The following is a 24733-nucleotide window of genomic DNA, read 5'->3' on the forward strand; positions in this document are numbered from 1 at the left end:
AGGGAGGTCCCCAGCACGGGGATGAGGGTTCTACAGCACATCAAATAATACAAGCCTCAGCTGCTGCAGAACCTCATAATACAAACCTCAGCTGCTGCAGAACCTCATAATACATACCCTTAGTGGCTGCAGAACCTCATAACACACGCCTCAACTGCTGCAGAACCTCATAATACACACTTCAGCAGCAGAACCTCCTAATACACACCTCAGCTGCTGCAGAACATCATAATACACACCGCAGCTGCTGCAGAACATCATAATACAAGCCTCAGCTGCTGCAGAACCTCATAATACACACCTCAGCTGCTGCATAACATCATAATACAAGCCTCAGCTGCTGCAGAACCTCATAATACATACCTTAGCTGCTGCAGAACATCATAATACACAGTGCAGCTGCAGAACCTCCTAATACACACCTCAGCTGCTGCAGAACATCATAATACACAGTGCAGCTGCAGAACCTCCTAATACACACCTCAGCTGCTGCAGAACATCATAATACATACCTTAGCTGCTGCAGAACATCATAATACACAGTGCAGCTGCAGAACCTCCTAATACACACCTCAGCTGCTGCAGAACATCATAATACACACCTCAGCTGCTGCAGAACATCATAATACACAGTGCAGCTGCTGCAGAACATCATAATACACATCTCAGCTGCTGCAGAACATCATAATACAAGCCTCAGCTGCTGCAGAACCTCATAATACACACCTCAGCTGCTGCAGAACCTCCTAATAAACACCGCAGCTGCTGCAGAACCTCAGAATACATAACTCAGCTGCTGCAGAACATCATAATACACACCTCAGCTGCTGCAGAACATCATAATACACACCGCGCAGCTGCAGCAGAACCACATAATACACACCTCAGTTGCTGCAGAAACTCCTAATACACACCGCAGCTGCTGCAGAACATCATAATACACACCGCGCAGCTGCTGCAGAACCACATAATACACACCTCAGCTGCTGCAGAACCTCCTAATACACACCGCAGCTGCTGCAGAACATCATAATACACACCGCGCAGCTGCTGCAGAACCACATAATACACACCTCAGCTGCTGCAGAACCTCCTAATACCCACCTCGGCTGCTGCAGAACATCACATTACACACACAGTAGGTTTGTAGTGAGGACATTGTTAATATGAAGTGATAGAAAATGATTGAAATGGTTGATTTTGAAGTAAAGAACAAGTTCCTCGCCGCAGCTTTCAGCGCTAGTACCCAGAGCGGCGTCTGATTTTCCACCTTTTATCCGTCGCCTGCGCTGTCTGCTGATTGAGATAACATCCTCCATGAGAGCGCCGTTCTCCTGCCTCTTGTGCGAGTCTCTGTAGCCCGGGAAAAAAAACCTTTGATTTTTCGCACTTTGAGAAAGTTCAAAAACAATTGGCGCGCACGCTGCCATCAAAGCCAACGCGCTGGCGTCTGCCGCCTTGTAACACGCCACTAGAAAGCACAAACCTGCGAGAAGAAAGGCATCAAGAAGCCAAAGCCGCGCGCTAGATGTGTGCAGAGTGTGCACGACGCCTCTGAGGCCGCGGGGCGCCTTCTCTTTGCAGAGAAGTGGCTGGCGGGTGACAGCTTTCCGTATCGCACCGCGGGAGGGGAACGCCCGATAGCTCCAGGAGGTGAGAGGATCATGGATGGCGGCGTCCACTGGTCAAGATCTGCTAATTATAAATCATCCCTTTACAGCATAACTGTCCTGATACTTTACTGCTGCTATATCATATCTCGTACTCCAGTCACAGCCAAAGCTGCATTCTTCACGTAAATAAAGGAGTTTTGCAACTTTCTAATACACTTTTTGCTTCAATCCGTCACCATTCTCAAGTGCCCTGCTTGCTGTCAGTGAATAGGAACATTACAATTTACATCCAGAGGCTGATACATCCTGACTTAAAGGGGTTCTCTGGGATTTTCATATTTATGATATCGGCAGGCGATCAGCTCTCGGAGAAAGCAGCACCACCCCCTCCTCGCAGCTCCATTCCCTTGAATAGGGCTCAGCTGCGCCTTGGTCATGTGACTGATAAACGTGACGTCACATCGCCTTTGTGCAGCTGATGGGAGTCGGACCCCTGCTGATGACCTATCCTGCGGAGGAGAAAACCCCTTTAATACTTCTCACAGAGGAGGGTTTGCTACATTGTGATAGACAATCCTCTGTGAGCTTAATACAGCAGCACAATGTCGTTTGTTACAATGTATCAGTCTGGGATCCGGGATGTTTGATCTCACAGAGGGATTGTCTAGACTGGACACAGCTGTGGCAAACCTTCAGCTTTGAGGCAGTTTGAGTTTTTAGCCAAGGAGAATGTCCCCGTGTTGTGACAGCAAGCAGAGATCTTGAAAATGCCTGTTACAAAGCTGCAGAACCTTGTATGATGCAATAGTTACACGGCCTCTATCAGCAGATCTGTCCCTATGGCACCGGCTGACCTGTTACATGTGCGCTTGGCAGCTGCAGACATCCGTGTTGGTCCCGTGTTCATATATGCCCGCACTGCTGAGAAAAGTGAGGTTTTAATATATGCAAATGAGCCTCTAGGAGCAACGGGGGCGTTGCCGTTACACCTAGAGGCTCTGCTCTTTGACTGACAGGACCGGGCAGGGAAAACATCACTAAGGGGCATTAAACTGGAGCACCAAAGGGGCATAACTACTCTGTAGGGACACTAGGGGGGGTGCGGGGCTGTAGCAAGCATGGGTGGTCTTTACTAGCCACCCCAAAATTTGCTATAGGACCCAGCCTTTTCTAGTACGCCCCCGGTTTTGAGCATGAGCAGGATTGTGGATGCAGCCCCGGGTGAAGAGAGACAGCCAAGATTTTGGCTCTAGCCAGAAGACGACAGGAAATCAAATACGACAACGCCAAAGTCTCCATCTTCCCCGATTTTTCCATGGAACAGCAGAAACAGCGCGCCACCTTTATGGACGTCAAGTGGCGGCTGAGAGAAGCAAACGTGCCCTTCTCCATGGGCTACCCAGCGAAACTAAGGTTAAGGGTCCATACACACGTCCGTGAAATGGATCCGCATCTGTTCTACAATTTTGCGGAACAAGGTGCGGACCCATTCATTTTCAATGGGGCTGGAATGTGCTGTCCGCATTTGCGGATCCGCACTTCCGTTCCGCATTCGGACAAGAAAAGGCATTTTCTATGAGAGTGGCGGCGATGTGCGGTCCGCAAAATGCGGAATGCGCCCGTGTTTTGCTGATCCGCAAAACACATACGGACCTGTGAATGGACCCTAATAGACGGGGATCGAGCGGTCTTCTTTACCGTTCCTGGAGAAGTCAATGAGTGGCTAGCCCTTCGGAGAAGATCGCCAAGACGATGAAGTTCCTGAAACCATCTGCAGAAGGGCCACCAGATGACGCCAGTGGAGTGGCTAGGCTTATGTATAGCTTCTGGTCTAGGCCTATATACACTGCGTGCAGAATTATTAGGCAAATGAGTATTTTGACCACATCATCCTCTTTATGCATGTTGTCTTACTCCAAGCTGTATAGGCTCGAAAGCCTACTACCAATTAAGCATATTAGGTGATGTGCATCTCTGTAATGAGAAGGGGTGTGGTCTAAGGACATCAACACCCTATATTAGGTGTGCATAATTATTAGGCAACTTCCTTTCCTTTGGCAAAATGGGTCAAAAGAAGGACTTGACAGGCTCAGAAAAGTCAAAAATAGTGAGATATCTTGCAGAGGGATGCAGCACTCTTAAAATTGCAAAGCTTCTGAAGCGTGATCATCGAACAATCAAGCGTTTCATTCAAAATAGTCAACAGGGTCGCAAGAAGCGTGTGGAAAAACCAAGGTGCAAAATAACTGCCCATGAACTGAGAAAAGTCAAGCGTGCTGTCATGGTCTTACCTGCTTGCTGCTCTCCTTCGTTTGACATGTGCTGGCGGCCATCTTGGGTTCTGGGTTTCTTGTAGCCTTCCACCCTGCGGCTCCTCCTTCCCACTGGGAGGAGCTGGATGCCTAGCTCATATATATAGGAGGTCTGTGGCTTCAGTTCCTTGCTTGGTCCTCCTGTGTTCACATGCTTCTAGACTGCTGCTGCTTCTGGTTCCTGATGCTGGCTTCGTCTGACTACCCTGCTGGTTCCTGATCCTGGCTTCGTCAGACTACCCTGCTGGTTCCTGATCCTGGCTTCGTCTGACTACCCTGCTGGTTCCTGATCCTGGCTTCGTCTGACTACCCTGCTGGTTCCTGATCCTGGCTTCGTCTGACTACCCTTCTGGTTCCTGACCTCTGGCTTCGCAAAGACTCTGCTCGGTTTCACCATCCGTTTGGACTTTTGCTTTACAGCTTTATTTTCAATAAAGCCTTCTTATTTTCACTTATCTCTTGTTGTACGTCTGGTTCATGGTTCCGTGACATTAGGACCAAGCCATGAATTCTGACGGTACAGGGCCATCCTCGCTACCCACGCTGGTTGCCAGACTTGATCAGCAGGATCACCTGTTGGGTCGGTTCGCTGTGGCGTTGCAAACCCTGCTTGAACGCACGGCTCATTTCGCTCCCGTTGCCGATGGGTCGGTTGTCGCTCCTGGGCTCGCTCCTACTGCCGCTCCGGTTGTTGCGCCAGAGTCTACCCCGACACCTGTTGTTGCGCCTGCGGTGTTTCGGGGTATGACCGGTTCTGCCCCTCTTCCACAGCGCTTTGGGGGAGAGCCAACTCAGTGCCGAGGTTTCCTTAACCAGGTGGGCATTTATTTTGAGTTGCTGCCACATGCCTTTCCTACTGAGAGATCAAAGGTGGGCTTCTTGATCTCGCTGCTCTCGGACAAGGCCTTGGCCTGGGCCAGCCCTTTATGGGAGAACAACAATCCGGTGGTTGCCGAGTTTTCCGGTTTTGTTGCTTCTCTTCGGAAGGTATTCGATGTGCCGGCTCGTGCTGCCTCTGCTGCAAAGCTCCTTATGTCCATCAGACAGGGTTCACGATCCGTAGCTGAATACGCCATTGAGTTTCGTACCCTGGCAGCAGAGGTGGGCTGGAATAATGAGGCTCTGGTCGCTGCTTTCTCTCATGGTCTCTCGGATGCCTTGAAGGATGAGGTTGCAGCTAAGGACCTACCAGTTGAGCTCGAGTCTCTTATTTCTTTCCTGATTTTGATTGACACCAGACTCAGGGAGAGACCTTCCTTTAAGGAGAACCTGCGGAGGTCTTCTAACAGATTGGTGCCTACGTTTGCTGTCCCACCCGTGCCTCCCTCTCCTCCCACGCCTCCTGGGGATGACTTGTCTGGGGGTGAACCCATGCAGCTGGGGTTTGCTCGCCTGTCCGAGGGGGAGAGGGCACTCCGGAGACGCGAGGGCCGATGCATGTACTGTGGTCTCGGTGGGCATTTTCGGTTGGCATGTCCGAACCGTCCGGGGAACGCTCGTACCCTGAGATCCTGTCGGGGGCAGATCTTGGGTGGAGTCTCCTCGTCCCCGGTTTCCCGTGTTGACAAACCACTGATCACTGTTGTCCTCTCCTGGGTCGGGGGCTCGGTGACGACCCCGGCGTTGGTGGACTCTGGTGCTGGTGGTTTGTTCATTGATAGTGTGTTCGCTGCCGCCAATTCCATTCCTCTGCAGGCTCGAGGTTCCCCACTGGCTCTTGAGGCGATAGACGGCAGACCCCTTCTGCCGCCACACGTGACTCATGAGACCCTTCCAGTGGGGATAGCCATTGGTGCCGTTCACAGAGAGTCGGTCTGCCTCCAGGTTATTTCGTCTCCACACTACTCGGTGGTCTTGGGGTACCCCTGGCTCCAGAAGCATAATCCGACTTTCGATTGGAGATCGGTCGAGATCCTCTCGTGGTCACCGCAGTGTGGGGCTAGTTGCATCCATGGGTCTGTCAAGTTGCTGTGTACTTCCTCGGACTCTCTGTTGCCTCCTGAATACGAGGAGTACCGGGATGTATTCGATAAGGTGCGCGCGGTTGCCCTACCTCCGCACCGCCCATACGATTGTGCCATAGAGTTACAATCTGGTGCCGTTCCTCCTCGTGGCAAAGTCTATCCACTGTCGGTAGCGGAGAATGAGGCCATGGAGGAGTACGTGAGGGAGGCGCTTTCACGCGGACACATTCGCAAGTCTTCGTCCCCGGCAGGGGCTGGATTTTTCTTTGTGAAAAAGAAGGGCGGTGAGTTGAGGCCTTGCATCGATTACAGGGGTCTCAATCGCATCACGATCAAGAACGCTTACCCGATACCCTTGATTTCCGAGCTGTTCGATCGCCTTAAAGGGGCCACGGTCTTTACCAAACTCGACCTGAGGGCGGCATATAACCTGGTAAGGATCAAGGCGGGCGATGAGTGGAAGACCGCGTTTAACACCAGGACCGGTCATTACGAATCCTTGGTTATGCCCTTTGGGTTGTGCAATGCGCCCGCAGTCTTTCAGGAATTCATCAACGATGTTTTCTGTGACCTGTTGCAGCAGTGTGTGGTAGTCTATTTGGATGACATCTTGGTATATTCTGAATCCATGGAGGCCCACATTCTGGATGTCAGACGAGTGTTGCAACGGTTACGAGAGAACAAGCTGTTCGGTAAGCTTGAGAAATGCGAATTTCACCGATCCCAGGTAACCTTCTTAGGTTACATCATTTCCGCTGAGGGGTTCTCCATGGATCCTGAGAAGGTTTCGGCTGTCTTACAGTGGCCCCAGCCCAGTGGTCTTCGTTCCCTGCAGCGCTTTTTGGGCTTCGCCAATTATTATCGGAAGTTCATCAGGGACTTTTCCATGCTGGCCAAGCCTCTCACGGATCTGACCAGGAGGGGCAGTAATTCCCAGGTCTGGCCGCTCGAGGCCATCCGAGCTTTTGAGGCCCTAAAGTCCGCCTTTGTGTCGGCTCCGATTCTGTCGCATCCCAACCCTGGGTTGCCCTTTGTCCTCGAGGTGGACGCGTCTGAGATGGGAGTAGGCGCCCTTCTGTCTCAGCGTAGAACACCAGAGGGTCCTCTGCTTCCTTGTGGGTTTTACTCCCGGAAACTGTCTTCCGCGGAGTGCAACTATCAGATTGGTGACAGGGAGTTATTGGCCATCGTGCAGGCCCTTAAAGAATGGAGGCACTTGCTCGAGGGTTCGGTGGTTCCGGTTCTCATCCTGACGGACCACAAGAATCTGACCTACCTTTCTGAGGCCAAGAGATTGACACCACGTCAGGCCAGATGGGCTCTGTTCTTGTCACGTTTTAATTACGTGGTCTCCTACCTACCCGGTTCCAAGAACATCAGGGCGGATGCCTTATCACGGCAGTACTCCGAGCTGTCCAGGGAGGAGTCGATTCCGACTTCGGTCATACCTCCGAATCAGATCCTGGCCGCCATTCGCACCAGCCTGACCTCTCCCCTGGGTGAGCAGATTTTGGCGGCTCAATCTGGTGCTCCCTCTGGGAGACCCAATGGCAGATGTTTTGTGCCTGAGGAGTTGCGCACTCGGTTGTTGCGAACCTACCATAACTCCAAGACCGCGGGGCATCCTGGAAAGAATCAGCTGTCCTGGGCTGTTTCACGTCTGTTCTGGTGGCCTTCCCTACGTTCCGACATCGCCGCATATGTAGCGGCATGCTCCGTTTGTGCCCAGAGTAAGTCCCCTCGGCACCTTCCGTTGGGCCTTCTGCAACCCATAGCCACCGGGGAGCGCCCATGGTCACACCTGGGGATGGATTTCATTGTGGACCTCCCTGCATCCCGAGGCCATACGGTCATTCTCATGATTGTGGATCGGTTTTCCAAAATGTGCCACTGTGTTCCTCTCAAGAAGTTACCCTCTGCACAAGAGTTGGCCACGATTTTTGCCAGGGAGGTCTTCCGGTTGCACGGTTTGCCTAAGGAGATTGTGTCGGATCGGGGGAGTCAGTTTGTGTCCAGGTTCTGGCGCGCCTTTTGCTCCCAGTTGGGGATTCATCTCTCCTTCTCCTCGGCCTACCACCCTCAGTCCAATGGGGCCGCAGAACGATCCAATCAGGCCTTGGAGCAATTCCTTCGTTGCTATGTCTCCGATCACCAAGACAATTGGGTTGACCTCCTGCCTTGGGCTGAGTTTGCCAGGAACACGGCGGTGAACTCTTCCTCTGGGACGTCTCCCTTCATGGCCAATTATGGGTTCCAACCTGCCGTGTTACCGGAGGTATTCTCTCCCCAGGATATTCCGGCTGTGGAGGATCACCTTTCCGTCCTACGTGCTTCTTGGGTACAGATCCAGAAGTCCCTTGAGGTCTCTGCGCAGCGCCAGAGACTCCAGGCTGATCGCAGACGAGCGCCTGCTCCTTCCTACCAGGTCGGAGACCGTGTATGGTTGTCCACCCGCAACCTCAACCTTCGAGTGCCCACTCCCAAGCTGGCGCCTCGCTTTGTTGGTCCCTTCCGAGTGCTTCGCAGGGTAAACCCGGTAGCCTATGCCCTTGCGCTTCCTCCTGGCATGCGGATCTCCAACGTGTTTCATGTCTCCCTGTTGAAGCCACTGGTGTGTAATCGATTCACTTCCTCGGTTCCTCGGCCTCGTCCGGTCCAAGTGGGCAATCGTGAGGAATATGAGGTGAGCAATATCCTGGACTCACGCCTGGTCCGCGGTCGGTTGCAGTTTTTGGTCCATTGGCGTGGTTATGGTCCAGAGGAGCGTTCCTGGGTTCCCTCCGCAGATGTCCATGCTCCTGCCTTGCTCCAAGCCTTCCACGCACGCTTCCCTCAGAAACCGTTTTGTGCTCCGCGGAGGAGGGGCCCTTGAGGGGGAGGTACTGTCATGGTCTTACCTGCTTGCTGCTCTCCTTCGTTTGACATGTGCTGGCGGCCATCTTGGGTTCTGGGTTTCTTGTAGCCTTCCACCCTGCGGCTCCTCCTTCCCCTGGGAGGAGCTGGATGCCTAGCTCATATATATAGGAGGTCTGTGGCTTCAGTTCCTTGCTTGGTCCTCCTGTGTTCACATGCTTCTAGACTGCTGCTTCTGGTTCCTGATCCTGGCTTCGTCTGACTACCCTGCTGGTTCCTGATCCTGGCTTCGTCTGACTACCCTGCTGGTTCCTGATCCTGGCTTCGTCTGACTACCCTTCTGGTTCCTGACCTCTGGCTTCGCAAAGACTCTGCTCGGTTTCACCATCCGTTTGGACTTTTGCTTTACAGCTTTATTTTCAATAAAGCCTTCTTATTTTCACTTATCTCTTGTTGTACGTCTGGTTCATGGTTCCGTGACACGTGCAGCTGCCAAGATGCCACTTGCCACCAGTTTGGCCATATTTCAGAGCTGCAACATCACTGGAGTGCCCAAAAGCACAAGGTGTGCAATACTCAGAGACATGGCCAAGGTAAGAAAGGCTGAAAGACGACCACCACTGAACAAGACACACAAGCTGAAACGTCAAGACTGGGCCAAGAAATATCTCAAGACTGATTTTTCTAAGGTTTTATGGACTGATGAAATGAGAGTGAGTCTTGATGGGCCAGATGGATGGGCCCGTGGCTGGATTGGTAAAGGGCAGAGAGCTCCAGTCCGACTCAGACGCCAGCAAGGTGGAGGTGGAGTACTGGTTTGGGCTGGTATCATCAAAGATGAGCTTGTGGGGCCTTTTCGGGTTGAGGATGGAGTCAAGCTCAACTCCCAGTCCTACTGCCAGTTTCTGGAAGACACCTTCTTCAAGCAGTGGTACAGGAAGAAGTCTGCATCCTTCAAGAAAAACATGATTTTCATGCAGGACAATGCTCCATCACACGCGTCCGAGTACTCCACAGCGTGGCTGGCAAGAAAGGGTATAAAAGAAGAAAATCTAATGACATGGCCTCCTTGTTCACCTGATCTGAACCCCATTGAGAACCTGTGGTCCATCATCAAATGTGAGATTTACAAGGAGGGAAAACAGTTCACCTCTCTGAACAGTGTCTGGGAGGCTGTGGTTGCTGCTGCACGCAATGTTGATGGTGAACAGATCAAAACACTGACAGAATCCATGGATGGCAGGCTTTTGAGTGTCCTTGCAAAGAAAGGTGGCTATATTGGTCACTGATTTGTTTTTGTTTTGTTTTTGAATGTCAGAAATGTATATTTGTGAATGTTGAGATGTTATATTGGTTTCACTGGTAAAAATAAATAATTGAAATGGGTATATATTTGTTTTTTGTTAAGTTGCCTAATAATTATGCACAGTAATAGTCACCTGCACACACAGATATCCCCCTAAAATAGCTAAAACTAAAAACAAACTAAAAACTACTTCCAAAAATATTCAGCTTTGATATTAATGAGTTTTTTGGGTTAATTGAGAACATGGTTGTTGTTCAATAATAAAATTAATCCTCAAAAATACAACTTGCCTAATAATTCTGCACTCCCTGTAGGTTTCATTTAAGTATTTAGGGCCACATTCACTGTAATTCTCTGCTTAGATTGAAATGTATGGCAGTTGCTGAAGCCGGCACGCCTCTGTCAGACCATCACCCGGTCTTACTGGCCCAGAGTCTGGAATGGGGGCAGCTACACCTAAAAACACCTAAACTGCCAATATTACGTTGTTAGGACTTAGGCCTCTTTCACACGGGCCTCATGGATTTGGGCCGGATAGGATGCAGGTGCGTCGCAGGAAAATGCACGATTTTTCCGCGTGAGTGCAAAACATTTTGATGCCGATTTTTCTCACGCACATGGAAAACGGATGTTTGGTACCCAAACCCAAACTTGGACTTCTTCACAGAAGTGCGGGTTTTTGGTTCGGTGTTGTGTAGATTTTATTATTTTCCCTTATAACATGGTTATAGGGGAAAATAATAGCATTCTGAATACAGAATACATAGTACAATAGCGCTGGAGGGGATAAAAAATTTTTTAACTCACCTTAATCCACTTGTTCGCACAGCCGGCATCTCCTTCTGTCTTCTTCTTTGATGATCAGGAGGAAAAGGACCTGTGGTGATGTCACTATGCTCATCACATGGTCAATCACATGATCCATTACCATGGTGATGGATCATGTGACGGACCATGTAATGAGCACAGTGACCCTTTTCCTCCTGATCATCAAAGATGAAGACAGAAGAGATGCCGGCTGCGCGAACAAGTGGATTAAGGCGAGTTGAATTATTTTTAATTTTTTTGTAACCCCCCCAGCCCTATTGTACTAGGCATTCTGTATGAAGAATGCTATTATTTTTCCCCTATAACCATGTTATAAGGGAAAATAATAATGATCGGGTCCCATCCCGATCGTCTCCTAGCAACCATGTGTGAAAATCGCACTGCATCTGCACTTGCTTGCGATTTTCACGCAACCCCATTCACTTCTATGGGGCCTGCGTTGGTGAAAAACAAGTGATGCATGAAAATCACCGCTCATGTGCACAGCCCCATAGAAATGAATGGGTCCGGATTCAGTGCGGGTGCAATGCGTTCACCTCACGCATTGCACCCGCGCGGAAATCTCGCCCGTGTGAAAGAGGCCTTACAGTTTTCTTTGTCTAGTTGCTACTGTTGGCATGTTTAGAAACACTGTAGCCATTGCAGTATGCTCGACGCCTGAGATTCCATGGCTGAGGGGATCAGGCACGCCATGAAAAAGGTCAATGGTGCCTACTTTTATCAGAAAGGCCGTGTCTTCAGGAGACACACCTTACACCTAATACCTCCCTGGGGCTAAGGGAACCGTGGCTACAGTGGTCCGCACACTCCTATCCCTATTAGTACATAAACAGCTAAGATGGGAGGCAAAAGAGCTCGATACGGAGGCAGATATGTCTTTGTACACGCTCGTATCCACAATGTACATTATGTTTTACTAGGCGTTTATAATCCTCCCCCCCGGATCCATGCAGATTTTACATCTAGCGGTCACCTTTGCAGCTGCGTATCCACACGCCAAAATAATTTGCATGGGCGACTTAAATATGATGTTCGATTCCTCGCTGGATCGCTTTAATGATGTTGCAAGCCTACCCAATACAGGGAACCTCTCACAGCTCAGCAGAGTTTAGGGGGCTCGATCTCTGGAGGTCTAGAGTTTAGGGGGCTCGATCTCTGGAGGTCTAGAAATCAGGGGGCTCGATCTCTGGAGGTCTAGAGTTTAGGGGGCTCGATCTCTGGAGGTCTAGAGTTTAGGGGGCTCGATCTCTGGAGGTCTAGAGTTTAGGGGGCTCGATCTCTGGAGGTCTAGAGTTTAGGGGGCTCGATCTCTGGAGGTCTAGAGTTTAGGGGGCTCGATCTCTGGAGGTCTAGCGTTTAGGGGGCTCGATCTCTGGAGGTCTAGAGTTTAGGGGGCTCGATCTCTAGAGGTCTAGAGTTTAGGGGGCTCGATCTCTGGAGGTCTAGAGTTTAGGGGGCTCGATCTCTGGAGGTCTAGAGTTTAGGGGGCTCGATCTCTAGAGCTCTAGAGTTTAGGGGGCTCGATCTCTGGAGGTCTAGAGTTAAGGGGGCTCGATCTCTGGAGGTCTAGAGTTTAGGGGGCTCGATCTCTAGAGGTCTAGAGTTTAGGGGGCTCGATCTCCGGAGGTCTAGAGTTTAGGGGGCTCGATCTCTGGAGGTCTAGAGTTTAGGGGGCTCGATCTCTGGAGGTCTAGAGTTTAGGGGCTCGATCTCTGGAGATCTAGAGTTTAGGGGGCTCGATCTCTGGAGGTCTAGAGTTTAGGGGGCTCGATCTCTAGAGCTCTAGAGTTTAGGGGGCTCGATCTCTGGAGGTCTAGAGTTTAGGGGGCTCGATCTCTGGAGGTCTAGAGTTTAGGGGGCTCATTCTCTGGAGGTCTAGAGTTTAGGGGGCTCATTCTCTGGAGGTCTAGAGTTTAGGGGGCTCATTCTCTGGAGGTCTAGAGTTTAGGGGGCTCGATCTCTGGAGGTCTAGAGTTTAGGGGGCTCGATCTCTGGAGGTCTAGAGTTTAGGGGGCTCGATCTCTGGAGGTCTAGAGTTTAGGGGCTCGATCTCTGGGGGTCTAGAGTTTAGGGGGCTCGATCTCTGGAGGTCTAGAGTTTAGGGGGCTCATTCTCTGGAGGTCTAGAGTTTAGGGGGCTCGATCTCTGGAGGTCTAGAGTTTAGGGGGCTCGATCTCTGGAGGCCTAGAGTTTAGGGGGCTCGATCTCTGGAGGCCTAGAGTTTAGGGGGCTCGATCTCTGGAGGCCTAGAGTTTAGGGGGCTCGATCTCTGGAGGTCTAGAGTATACTCATGTCCTAGTCACAACCAGGACAGACTATATACTAGGCAATGGATCAGCACTGTTACACTTGAGGTCCATAATATCCTTGTAATAATAGCAAAGACAGGTGCACTCTGCCGATATACTAAACCCTCAAACTGATGATAAAATTGAGAGATTAGCCAACATGTCCTACTAGGGAGACATGTCTGAGCCGGAGCACCGCACCAAGGTTTCTCAAGTAGCTCGGGATGTGATGGACCATGTGATGACCGGAGTGACGTCACCACAGGTCATTTTCCTCAAAGAAGAAGACAGAAGAGAAGCCGGGCTGGGCGAACAAGTGGATTAAGGCGAGTTAATTATTAAATTTTTTTAACCCCTCCATTCCTATTTTACTTAGCATTCTGTATTACGAATGCTATTATTTTTCCTTATAGCCATGTTATAAAGGGAAAATAATAAAATCTACAGAACACCAAAGCCGAACTTCTGTGAAGAAGTCCGGGTTCGGGTCTGGGTACCAAACATGACGATTTTTCTCATGCCGCTTTGCACTCATGGGGAAAAAAACGTGCATGTTCCCGTAACGCACCCGCATCTTTTCCCGCAACACCCGTGTGAACCCAGCCTCGCTGTATTATTATTATTACTCTGTTTCATGTATCCATGCAGTTTGGACCATAAAGGTCTCGGACCTTCCATGTATACTTTGTATTTGACAGCACAAGTGTATGGCCATGTTGTATTCCCATTTCTGTTAATAAAGACAGTTTAAAAAAAAATGAAAAATGGATGGAGATTATTAGTAATTCCTCCTCCGAGGACGAGCAGCAGATACTCATTTACAGGAGGGGATATTACACCGACAAACACACATGTATTTTACTCAATAAGTGCCCTGTGTAAATAGGAGGAGGAAGGGGGACGAGGACAGCGACAGGGAGCCAATGATTGCAGCATTTATTATCTACCCATATATTACCTGTCATATGATAGCCATGTAATACCGCCAAACACTACTCGTATAATGCCAGTCACAGACCACCTGAATAATGCCAGTCATACTGCCCATACACTACTTGGCATATAACACCCATATATTACCAGTAATATACTACCTATGTAATACCAGTCATATACTACTTGTATAGTGCCAGTCACATACTGCCCATACAATACCAGTCATTGCACCATAATAACAGCTGGTATGGATGTAGCAGAGCTTACACGGTTTGCTGCCCCACAGATAACATGTTGGGCTTCCTACATCAGCCCCTGCGATATCTTCTCTGTATCCCATCTCGCCTGATCCGCCTCCGGGAGAAGAGCGCTGGAATCCTATTGGTTGCTATGGGCAACTGTTCCACGTTTGATACATATCCTTACTGACGCGCTGGCCCTTTAAGGGCTGTTGACCCATCCGGCGACGACGTCACAATCGTCTCCTAGCAACAAGCCAAACAATCACACAAGACTCTGCACACACTCAGCGTTCCCCTGCCCAACGCCTCACACCGACCGGGGCCCCCAGGGAAAGACACCGCAGAGAGCCACGACTACAGCAGGTGAGAGGAGAGCGACCCACAGGTTAATACCGCCATATCACTGCTGGTATGAGCCTATGGGGGCAGAAGACATTACACGTGTATAGTGGCCACCTACCGCAGCAAGTACTCACCTGTGATTTTATACCCCTCCCCCGTCTGTTACCAGTGACCACAATACAATCTGCTGCGCTAATTACCGCTAAACCCCGACCTAAAGGAGTTTTTCACATTTAAGCTCAAACATTGCAGGAATCATTGCCGTTTAATTAATTTCTCTCTTTCAAGACCTCTGCTTGCTGTCAGCGAAAAAATAAATAAATCCTCAAATCCCTTTAAATCTAGACTGGATACAACTGTAGCTGCTAGAAGCAACAAATCAGGGTGTGAATGAGATTGGTTTTCACCTGCTGACAGCAAGCAGAGGTCTTAACTAGTAAAGAAGTGACGCAACGTCTGCAGCATATTTTTTTGCAAGTATTTACAGTAGATTAATTTACGTAACCTGGCAAACCGCCTTTAGAGCTCCCCGTGTGCCGCCATATAACGCCCTGTGGTGTGCTGTAATACAGAATGACTCCACCCACATAATAATTCTGAATTCCAGGGTCCCAGAAATGGACTTCACAATGAACGAGGCCAAGCAGACCCTCAAGGTCCTAGAGCAACAGTGCAAACTCCTGAGACAGCAGCAAGTGACCTTCATCACCGCCCTGGAGCGCACGCGCGAAAACGCCCACGACAGGATCAAACCTGTGCAGAATCTGCTGCAGGTAACGGCATCCTGGTCCCCTTTATACTAGCAAATATTGTGGCGTATATTACATTACCTACCACCAGGTGGCGCTTTAAAGCACCGTACTGCGTGTACCCAGGTGCTTATGTGTATATTCCACCCCTGAACAGCACTCCTGGTGGCCTGGCGTGGTACTGCAGTTTACATTTATCTATGGGGCAGATGAAGGGTTGGTTTTTATACATGTTCATATACGTCAGTGTGCCACGTGGGGACTGTCCACATTCTGGTCACGTCTATTGTAACTGTATTGCAGGTGCAAAGCTACTTAGACTACCACTGTAACAACAGCACCGACAAGAGAATCCTTTCCCTGTTTCTGGATGTCTGCAACGATGTGGCGGATTTCTGCGTCAAGCTGGATGCCATGCAGACTGAGATGAGGTCAGCAGGGGGCGTCACTGAAGAAACCCTGACCCTGCTCAGTCCAACCAATGATCTGTCTGGTCTAAGAGCCAAGTAAGATCATAGTGTAACCACATTCCTGTACATAGGGGGCGGTATTATAGTAGTTATATTCCTGTACATAGGAGGCAGTATTATAGTAGTTATATTCCTGTACATAGGAGGCAGTATTATAGTAGTTATATTCTTGTACATAGGAGCAGTATTATAGTAGTTATATTCTTGTACATAGGAGGCAGTATTATAGTAGTTATATTCTTGTACATAGGAGGCAGTATTATAGTAGTTATATTCTTGTACATAGGAGGCAGTATTATAGTAGTTATATTCTTGTACATAGGAGCAGTATTATAGTAGTTATATTCTTGTACATAGGAGGCAGTATTATAGTAGTTATATTCTTGTACATAGGAGCAGTATTATAGTAGTTATATTCTTGTACATAGGAGCAGTATTATAGTAGTTATATTCTTGTACATAGGAGGCAGTATTATAGTAGTTATATTCTTGTACATAGGAGCAGTATTATAGTAGTTATATTCTTGTACATAGAAGGCAGTATTATAGTAGTTATATTCCTGTACATAGGAGTAGTATTATAGCAGTTATATTCTTGTACATAGGAGGCAGTATTATAGTAGTTATATTCTTGTACATAGGAGGCAGTATTATAGTAGTTATATTCTTGTACATAGGAGGCAGTATTATAGTAGTTATATTCTTGTACATAGGAGCAGTATTATAGTAGTTATATTCTTGTACATAGGAGGCAGTATTATAGTAGTTATATTCTTGTACACAGGAGCAGTATTATAGTAGTTATACTCTTGTACATAGGAGCAGTATTATAGTAGTTATATTCTTGTACATAGGAAGCAGTATTATAGTAGTTATATTCTTGTACATAGGAGGCAGTATTATAGTAGTTATATTCTTGTACATAGGAGGCAGTATTATAGTAGTTATACTCTTGTACATAGGAGCAGTATTATAGTAGTTATATTCTTGTACATAGGAAGCAGTATTATAGTAGTTATATTCTTGTACATAGGAGCAGTATTATAGTAGTTATATTCTTGTACATAGGAGCAGTATTATAGTAGTTATATTCTTGTACATAGGAGCAGTATTATAGTAGTTATATTCTTGTACATAGGAGGCAGTATTATAGTAGTTATATTCTTGTACATAGGAGGCAGTATTATAGTAGTTATATTCTTGTACATAGGAGCAGTATTATAGTAGTTATATTCTTGTACATAGGAACAGTATTATAGTAGTTATATTCTTGTACATAGGAGCAGTATTATAGTAGTTATATTCTTGTACATAGGAGCAGTATTATAGTAGTTATATTCATGTACATAGAAGCAGTATTATAGTAGTTATATTCTTGTACATAAGAGCAGTATTATAGTAGTTATATTCTTGTACATAGAGGGCGGTATTATTGTAGTTATATTCCTGTACATAGGAGCGGTATTATTGTAGTTATATTCTTGTACATAGGAGGCAGTATTATAGTAGTTATATTCTTGTACATAGGAGGCAGTATTATAGTAGTTATATTCTTGTACATAGGATCAGTATTATAGTAGTTATATTCTTGTACATAGGAGCAGTATTATAGTAGCTATATTCTTGTACATAGGAGCAGTATTATAGTAGTTATATTCTTGTACATAGGAGGCAGTATTATAGTAGTTATATTCTTGTACATAGGAGCAGTATTATAGTAGTTATATTCTTGTACATAGGAGGCAGTATTATTGTAGTTATATTCTTGTACATAGAGGGCGGTATTATTGTAGTTATATTCTTGTACATAGAGGGCAGTATTACAGAAAGTTATTTAGCATCGTGTGAACACTTTTTCCTATGTTCCTAGGTATCCTCATGATGCTATTAATCACCTCAGTTGTGATGAAGCCAGGAACTTTTATGGTGGAGTTGTGAGCCTCATCCCCATCGTTCTGGACAATATCCGAGAAGCCGTGGCCAGGATGGAGAAAGTGCAGCCTCAACATCTGGGAAAGGACGACAGACTAGGCGCGGGTCAGAGGAGCATACAGTATAGTCAAGTGAAGGCAGGAGGGGGTAGCTTCACACACAACACTGGGGCTCAGACCAATGTCAGTCAGGCAGATTCATCTTTTCAGACATCAAACAAAAATAAATACAACAGTCAGTCCTTAAAACCAGCATGGAGGCCCGCAGGACGCCTCTACACCAGTTAGATGTCCCTAAACTCTGTAGCCCGTACTCCATGTAATAAATCGTAGGTTGAGCATCCTTCAGCTTTGGGTACATCCATGTTCCTCCAAACGGCACTCTACTTTCTTTATACAAAATTGTATTCATTAGGATTGCACAGCAGCCTGTAGTGTAAAGAATGGAGGTTTTTTTTTACTGTGGTTGTCATGGCTTGGTCCAGTACCATGTGTTTCATCATACATGTAATCCAGCAAAGTGTATAAAATACAGACAAGGAGAACATATACATATACCTAACCGTGGCAACCAGATAGAAACCCTCCATGCTTTACACTGCTAAATGTAATCTCAAAAAAGTTTAGAACCCATTTGAGCCCCTTTCATATATTACCACTATACAGTATATTGATATAGCCGGTGTGTGCTTCATATATAGATGTGTGATATTCCAAGCAGATTACATTATACAGGACGATCTGGCCATAGGAATGATTATTATTTTTATGATAATTAACTATAAATTTTAAAATCATTACAAAAACTCGTGTAAAGCAGGGGATACATGGCGACAGGAAATTGCAAAAACATTTATAGATTTGCAATCAGAAGAATTTACAGCAGCAGTTCACGGTCGCTATGCAGGACCAGTCCTGACAAATCTGTCACCGATTAGGACGACACATTTCACGTTCTGGTTGTCGATTATTTCATTTTAAGATTTTACAGATTTAATTGGTTGTAAATCAGATAAGTTCCAGGGAAAGTTAGGTGACTGCTCTTAAAAGGGGCCACTCGGCAGTATTACTATTCCTGGACTTTTTTAATCATTTTGTTTATGATATTTACATATTTTTGTACTCTAAAAAAATTTAAATTTTCTATATAAAAAAATAATAATAATTTAAGTTGAGCTGGGAATTGATCGACGTACCACATTTCTACCATGCGGCCATGTCTCCTTTAGTGCAGTGGCCTCCATTCTGGGTCTTGCTAAACTACAACTCCCAGGATGCCCTGTCGGTTTTGAGCTATCAGGACATGCTGGAAGTTGTAGTTTTGTAAAAAAAAAAAAATCACAGTAAGGATAAAGAAAAACACAAGTCGTGACTTTTTCTTGCAATTTCACGTCTCTTTCTGGCTCCTGGCACGTGGCAGCGCGCATCCACAGTGGACGTTCTGTTCATCCGGCATCGGCTGCACTGTGCTATGTTGAGTAGGGTTAGGATTTCCCTTGCTTGACTCCTTCCGTGGTCTCTTCAGGTGTGTGGTGTAACATACTTATAATGTACGACTACACAGGGAGGGCCGTGGCCGGAAGCTGCAAGGAAAAGTCGGCTGGTTGTACAGCTCCGCCATAGTGGAATCCTCCTAGTTGTAAGGCTCACGGTGCCACCAAACTGCCCACAACTCTCGGGGACACCCTAAGCTACGTTTTAAGCCAACTCCGGCAAACCTCAGTGGCTTATAGGAGAAGTTTCGGCTTGGGCCTTCTCAGACGTGGACCACCATGGGCTAAAGTTCCAGCGGCAAAATCCGAGGTCGCCGAAAGGCGCTGCCAAGCCTGGCTGGAGTGTGAAGACCTCCTGAACTCCACTACACAGTAAGCGCTCACAGCGGAGGGAGCGACGTGACACTCTAAACGACTACACTCACCCGCCGCCTCGTCGTAAGGCCAGCGTACCACGTGACCCCGCCGACGGACCTGGTGAGATTCCAAACCGGGACCGGAGCGGGCATTGCTGCCCAGCAGAATCGTGGGCCTCTGAGCCCATGGGTGTTTGTGACCCCTGCCGTGCCCCTCCCTAAGAAACAGAAACGAGTTCCAAAGACGCAACGATGGGACTCGCCCTACCTGATATATTGGGTTATATGCAGCAGTTTAGAAAAGGTTCTACAGAAAGTAGATTAGAGCCACCAGATTTCACGCCCAGAATAATGACGCCTCCTAGTACCAAGCTTGCATCAATGAGTGTCAGAGGACTTGTATGAGATGCACAGGGAGAGGGTGCACGTCCTTCTTTTACAAGAAACCCATTTTAAACAGGGCCACGTGCCGAACATACCATCTAAACACTACAATTATTGGGCCCTTAGCGCTAATCCTGACGCAAAGTCAAAAAGGGGTCTCTACTGCATTGCATAAACCTTATACCTTCCTAGATCTCCTGACAGATCCATGCAGGAGATTCCCGTTTCTGAAACGGAGGATCCATGAGAGAACGTACACCATCGGAAACCTGTACCTACCTAACCTATGATAAAAGCAAAGCGCTCAGTTATTCCCTCTCGACTGGACGAGTTTGCAGAGGGTACTAAACTATTGGGGGGGCCACTTCAATATGATCTTGGAGCCTTTGTTGGACTCCTCCTCGGGTAAAACAATGGTTCCCAAATCAGCTATTCTACGGGTGAAACAAGCACGCCTAGTAGATGTTTGGCGTATCTTACACCTTAAGGATAGGGATTATACTTTCTTTTCCCCAGCACATCAAGCCTACAGTAGATTAGACATGTTCCTTATGTCTCACCACGCCTCAACCTTCCACCCAGTCACACACATAGGGACCTTGACCCGGTCTGATCGCTCCCCAATATTTCTCTCGGGATTAGTATTTAAAGAATGGACATGGCGTTTGAATGGAGTGTATGCAGAGCCAACATTGAATCTACCATAAGAGAGTATATGAGAAATCACGCATCAGACACCACAGCCCTTACCATGCAACGGGAGGCTTTAAAATGTGTATTATGTGGGGTTTTCATACAGAATGGGTCTCGACTTAAAAAAGAAAGAGCGGTCAAAATACAACGACTATGGTCTCAAATAGCTACTTTAGAGCGATCTTATAAGCAGTGATCCCCAGACCCTCTCCGAACTCACTTTGCTTAGGGAACAACTCCAGGAGATCCTCAGAGAAGCCTCTCGCAGGACTTCCGAAAGGCTCCGCAGCGACCTCTTCGAAAATTCTAATAAACCAGGGAAAGCCCTTGTGAGATTTCTACATCCCCGCCAACAAACAAGCTATACTCCCACTATAAAAGATGTAAAGGGCACGGCCATTCACCACCCTGTCCAAATAGCGGAGGTCTTTAAACCCTCATAAAAAAAGAAAGGAGGTCCAGCTTCCAAATAACGTGGAATCTTTTAATGAATCAGTGCGATGAAAAACAAACAATCCAGGTCTACGCGTTTCGGATCTTGCAGTATAGATCCTTACTCATGACAAGAAAGGGATACTATGAAACACCTTATAATATCAAGGGGCAATTAGCCGATACGTCCACAACAGGCACCCTCTTTTGATATCAGGAATGGGGCCCGTCCGAGATGCCCGCTCTCGCCACTACTACATGTCTTAGTAATGGAACACCTAGCTAACGCATTAAGAAACAAATCGGGACATCACTGGAGTGGGTATAGGAGGTCACCAACCTAAAATTGGCACTTCTCATATCTCCACATCACGCTCCCATCTATCCTTAGAGTTTCAGCAGCGTCTTAGTAACTTCAAGATCAATCTTGCCAAAAGTGAGATGTTGAACATCTCGTTGCCAGAAAACGAGGCATCACTTGTACAGACCGACTTTCCCACAAGCATAAACGTATCTAGGCCTAAAAATCCCGTCCCAGCTTCACTTTCCACTCAACTACCTGCCCTTACAGAAAAGAACCTTAAAAGACATGAAAAAAATAAATAAAAATACTCCCTAAAAGCGCTGCCATGGTTCGGGAGGATGAATGTACTTAAAATGGACATCCTGCCGAGATTCTTATACCTCTTCCAAACAATTCCCATATGAGATTTTTTGTAGCTGTGCACAGATCTATGGCGCGCTTCGTGTGGGGTACCAGTAAACCACGGATAAACATCTGAACACTGACTAAACCCAAAAAGCAGAGGGGGTATGGGTTTGCCGGACTTAAAATTATATTCCACATTTGCAGTACTTGTGCGGATTTTGGAATTGGTCAAAGGGACCGCATGCGAAGCTTTGGGTGCAACTGGAACAGAAACTTTCCCCATTGGACTTCCTGACCGCTCCATGGGTAACTCCTGACAATAGACCTCCACCAGAGGAGTGGCCCTATTTGGTGAGCCACACCCTTACTCTATGGGACAGTTGGATTCTAAGTAGTGTTGAGCAAATTTGGGTTTTAAGTTCGGCGTCTAAAGTTCGGGTTATCGAAGATTTGCGTTAAGGATTCCGCTACCACGGACCATAACGTAGCGGAATCCATAACGCGATTCTTCGATAAACCGAACTTTATACGCCGAACTTAACACACAAGTTCACTCCAATTCTAAGGTTTTAGCGATCCCAAAGGCCGGGTCCCATGACCCCTCTCGTAGGCAACCCTGCTTTCACACGGGGTCTTCGGGTGCAGAGGTCTTTGCTTTGGCACACATCCTCGTATCCTAGGGTCCGAGAGGTTTTTAAAAGTGGAAAGATAATTCACTTTGAATCTATCGAACCAGACACCAGGAGACAGAAAAAAGGCTGGTTGGAATAGGCTCAGATGAAAAGACATTTGTAGGTGGATTGGTCACACAGCATAGTTGCTCAGAAACGACAGACTTTAACGCACTTTTCCTAAAACCTGACACACACTACAGACTGCTCTCTCAGGTATATAAGATACGGATAGATCACAGCAATGCTGAAATCGCTCCCTATTTCCGGAAATGGGAATCAGATCTACAACTTACCTTTTCAAGGGAGGAGGTGCTGAAGAGGTGTACGTTCTCTCATGGATTATCTACATATTATTACTGCCCATCAGTCCTCCATAAAATCATCTCCAATTCGTGCTGGAGATGCAGAGAAGAGGGGGGTGCTAGGTTACATATCTGGTGCTCATGCCGGATAATAAAGAGATTCTGGGACCAGGTGCTTCGAGTCTACGGGAAATTCTCAGGGAAGAGGGTATCCAATTCACCCAAAGTAACCCTTCAGTAACTTCAGGTACGTTGGCGCAAATTAAGAAGAATGCGCTGAGATTTTTTCTCACGGCAGCACGTATCGCGATACCGAGACATTGGAAACTGGGGGGGGGGGGGGACCCTCTCTCTGTGAATGGGCAAAGGAACTTAGACATCTACTCAGAATGGAAGAAGTGATTGCGCTAGCACATGATCAGGGTGATCGGTTTTATACTAGATGGCATTCTCTGGGTTTCTATATACTGCAGGATTCTCCACAATACTTAGGCTACTTTCACACTTGCGTTATTCTTTTCCGGCACAGAGTTCCGTCCTAGGGGCTCAACACCGGAGAAGAACTGATCAGTTTTATCCCCATGCATTCTGAATGGAGAGCGATCCGTTCAGGAAGCATCAGTTCAGTCTTTTTGACTTTTCAGGACGGAGATCATACCGCAGCTTCAGTTTCATCTCCGTCCAAAATTCCGGAACACTTGCCGGATTCGTCATTTTTTCCCATTGAAATGCATTTTTTCTTTGCATTCCGGCAAAACGGATCCGGCATTGCGGTCTGCGCATGCTCAGACCACAAAAAAAAAATGTCGAATCAGTTTTTCCAGGTGACAGCGGAGAGACGAATCTGGCATTTCAATGCATTTGTTATACTGATCAGTCTGTATGCGTTTTGACGGATCCGGCAGGCAGCTCCGGCGACGGAACTGCCTGCCGGAATCCTCTGCCGCAAGTGTGAAAGTAGCCTTAGAGAATTGACAGAAGATACTACATAGCGAGTATCTAACCTTCGCTTCATTTCCGCACTCTGCCCTACTGTACCTCCCCTTTCGATTTTTCGTTGCGCACACATTAAACACGCGTGATCGATATTTGATAGATTACATAAGGTGGACGATACATTTTCGCTACGTACGAGATGACTTACTTGAGCTAGACAGCGTAAACCAGTGCATGAAGGTCTCATGGCAGTGTATTCCGCCGAGATTTATATATTTTTTTTTGATTCATTAAGTGAGAGTGACCAGATCATCCGAAAGAACACAATTTGGAGGTTTTCATATTATCTGTTTATTGCAATTCCATGTTTCATTACAGATCGCATGTTTTACTGTTAACGTAACGAATGATAAACATAGATTGACATAGCGTTGGGCAGAATGTATGATGGTCCCTACGTGGTCCTGTGGAGAGTCCGTTCATTGATCTATGTCTAATGCTCAATAAAAACAGAGTAAACATAACTTACAACTACACAGATGACTTTTCCTACCGCTAACACATGGCTGCCATCTTTTCTCCTTTAGGTTAAACAGCAGACGTCTCCTCTGAGCTGCGGCCACTGGTCAGTTATTAAAGCTTGCATCCCTGTCACTTGCATTTGGTCTTTGCCTAGTACAGAGTCAAGAGGAAGGTGAACGGAAGATTTCTACAATGAATACTTCTACCAGAAGGGAGGCAATATCATATATGTATCTTGCAAAATCCTCACCAACACATGGAGCAGATGGCGCTGGTCTCCACAACAGCATGGAGGTCAGGGGTGGTCATTGCTGGCAGAGGGGTTTGTTGCAAGGCAACCATTCTAAGGGTCCATTCACACATCCGTATGCGTTTTGCAGATCTGCAAAACACGGACACCGGCAATGTGCGGTCCGCACATCACCGACACTATAATAGAAAATGCCTAATCTTGTCCG

General features: G+C 47.3%; 1 protein-coding gene across 2 annotated transcripts; it reads left to right on the forward strand.

Moving 5' to 3' along the window:
* The first annotated feature begins 1533 nt into the window (after positions 1–1533).
* SPACA9 (sperm acrosome associated 9) lies at positions 1534–19350 on the forward strand. Of its 2 annotated transcripts, none has more exons than XM_040442782.1 (4): positions 1534–1653; positions 15292–15457; positions 15737–15939; positions 17774–19350. In XM_040442782.1, the coding sequence occupies exons 2-4, from the start codon at positions 15302–15304 to the stop codon at positions 18120–18122; spliced, it is 708 nt and encodes a 235-aa protein (XP_040298716.1). In that variant the 5' UTR covers positions 1534–1653; positions 15292–15301; the 3' UTR covers positions 18123–19350. The 2 variants fall into 2 exon arrangements, with proteins under 2 accessions (XP_040298716.1, XP_040298715.1); XM_040442781.1 differs by lacking the exon at positions 1534–1653 and adding an exon at positions 14621–14705 and having other exon boundaries at positions 17774–19349.
* Positions 19351–24733: the final 5383 nt, after the last annotated feature.

This window comes from Bufo bufo, chromosome 8 (assembly GCF_905171765.1).
Source record: "Bufo bufo chromosome 8, aBufBuf1.1, whole genome shotgun sequence".
In the NCBI taxonomy this organism is placed as follows: domain Eukaryota; kingdom Metazoa; phylum Chordata; class Amphibia; order Anura; family Bufonidae; genus Bufo; species Bufo bufo.

Excerpts from the sequence above, each read along its gene's own strand:
- SPACA9 (XM_040442782.1), top strand. The coding sequence starts at position 15,302 with ATGGACTTCACAATGAACGAGGCCAAGCAGACCCTCAAGGTCCTAGAG. Across the intron at positions 15,458-15,736 it reads CTGTGCAGAATCTGCTGCAG|GTGCAAAGCTACTTAGACTA; the intron begins GTAACGGCATCC and ends ACTGTATTGCAG. Across the intron at positions 15,940-17,773 it reads CTGTCTGGTCTAAGAGCCAA|GTATCCTCATGATGCTATTA; the intron begins GTAAGATCATAG and ends CTATGTTCCTAG.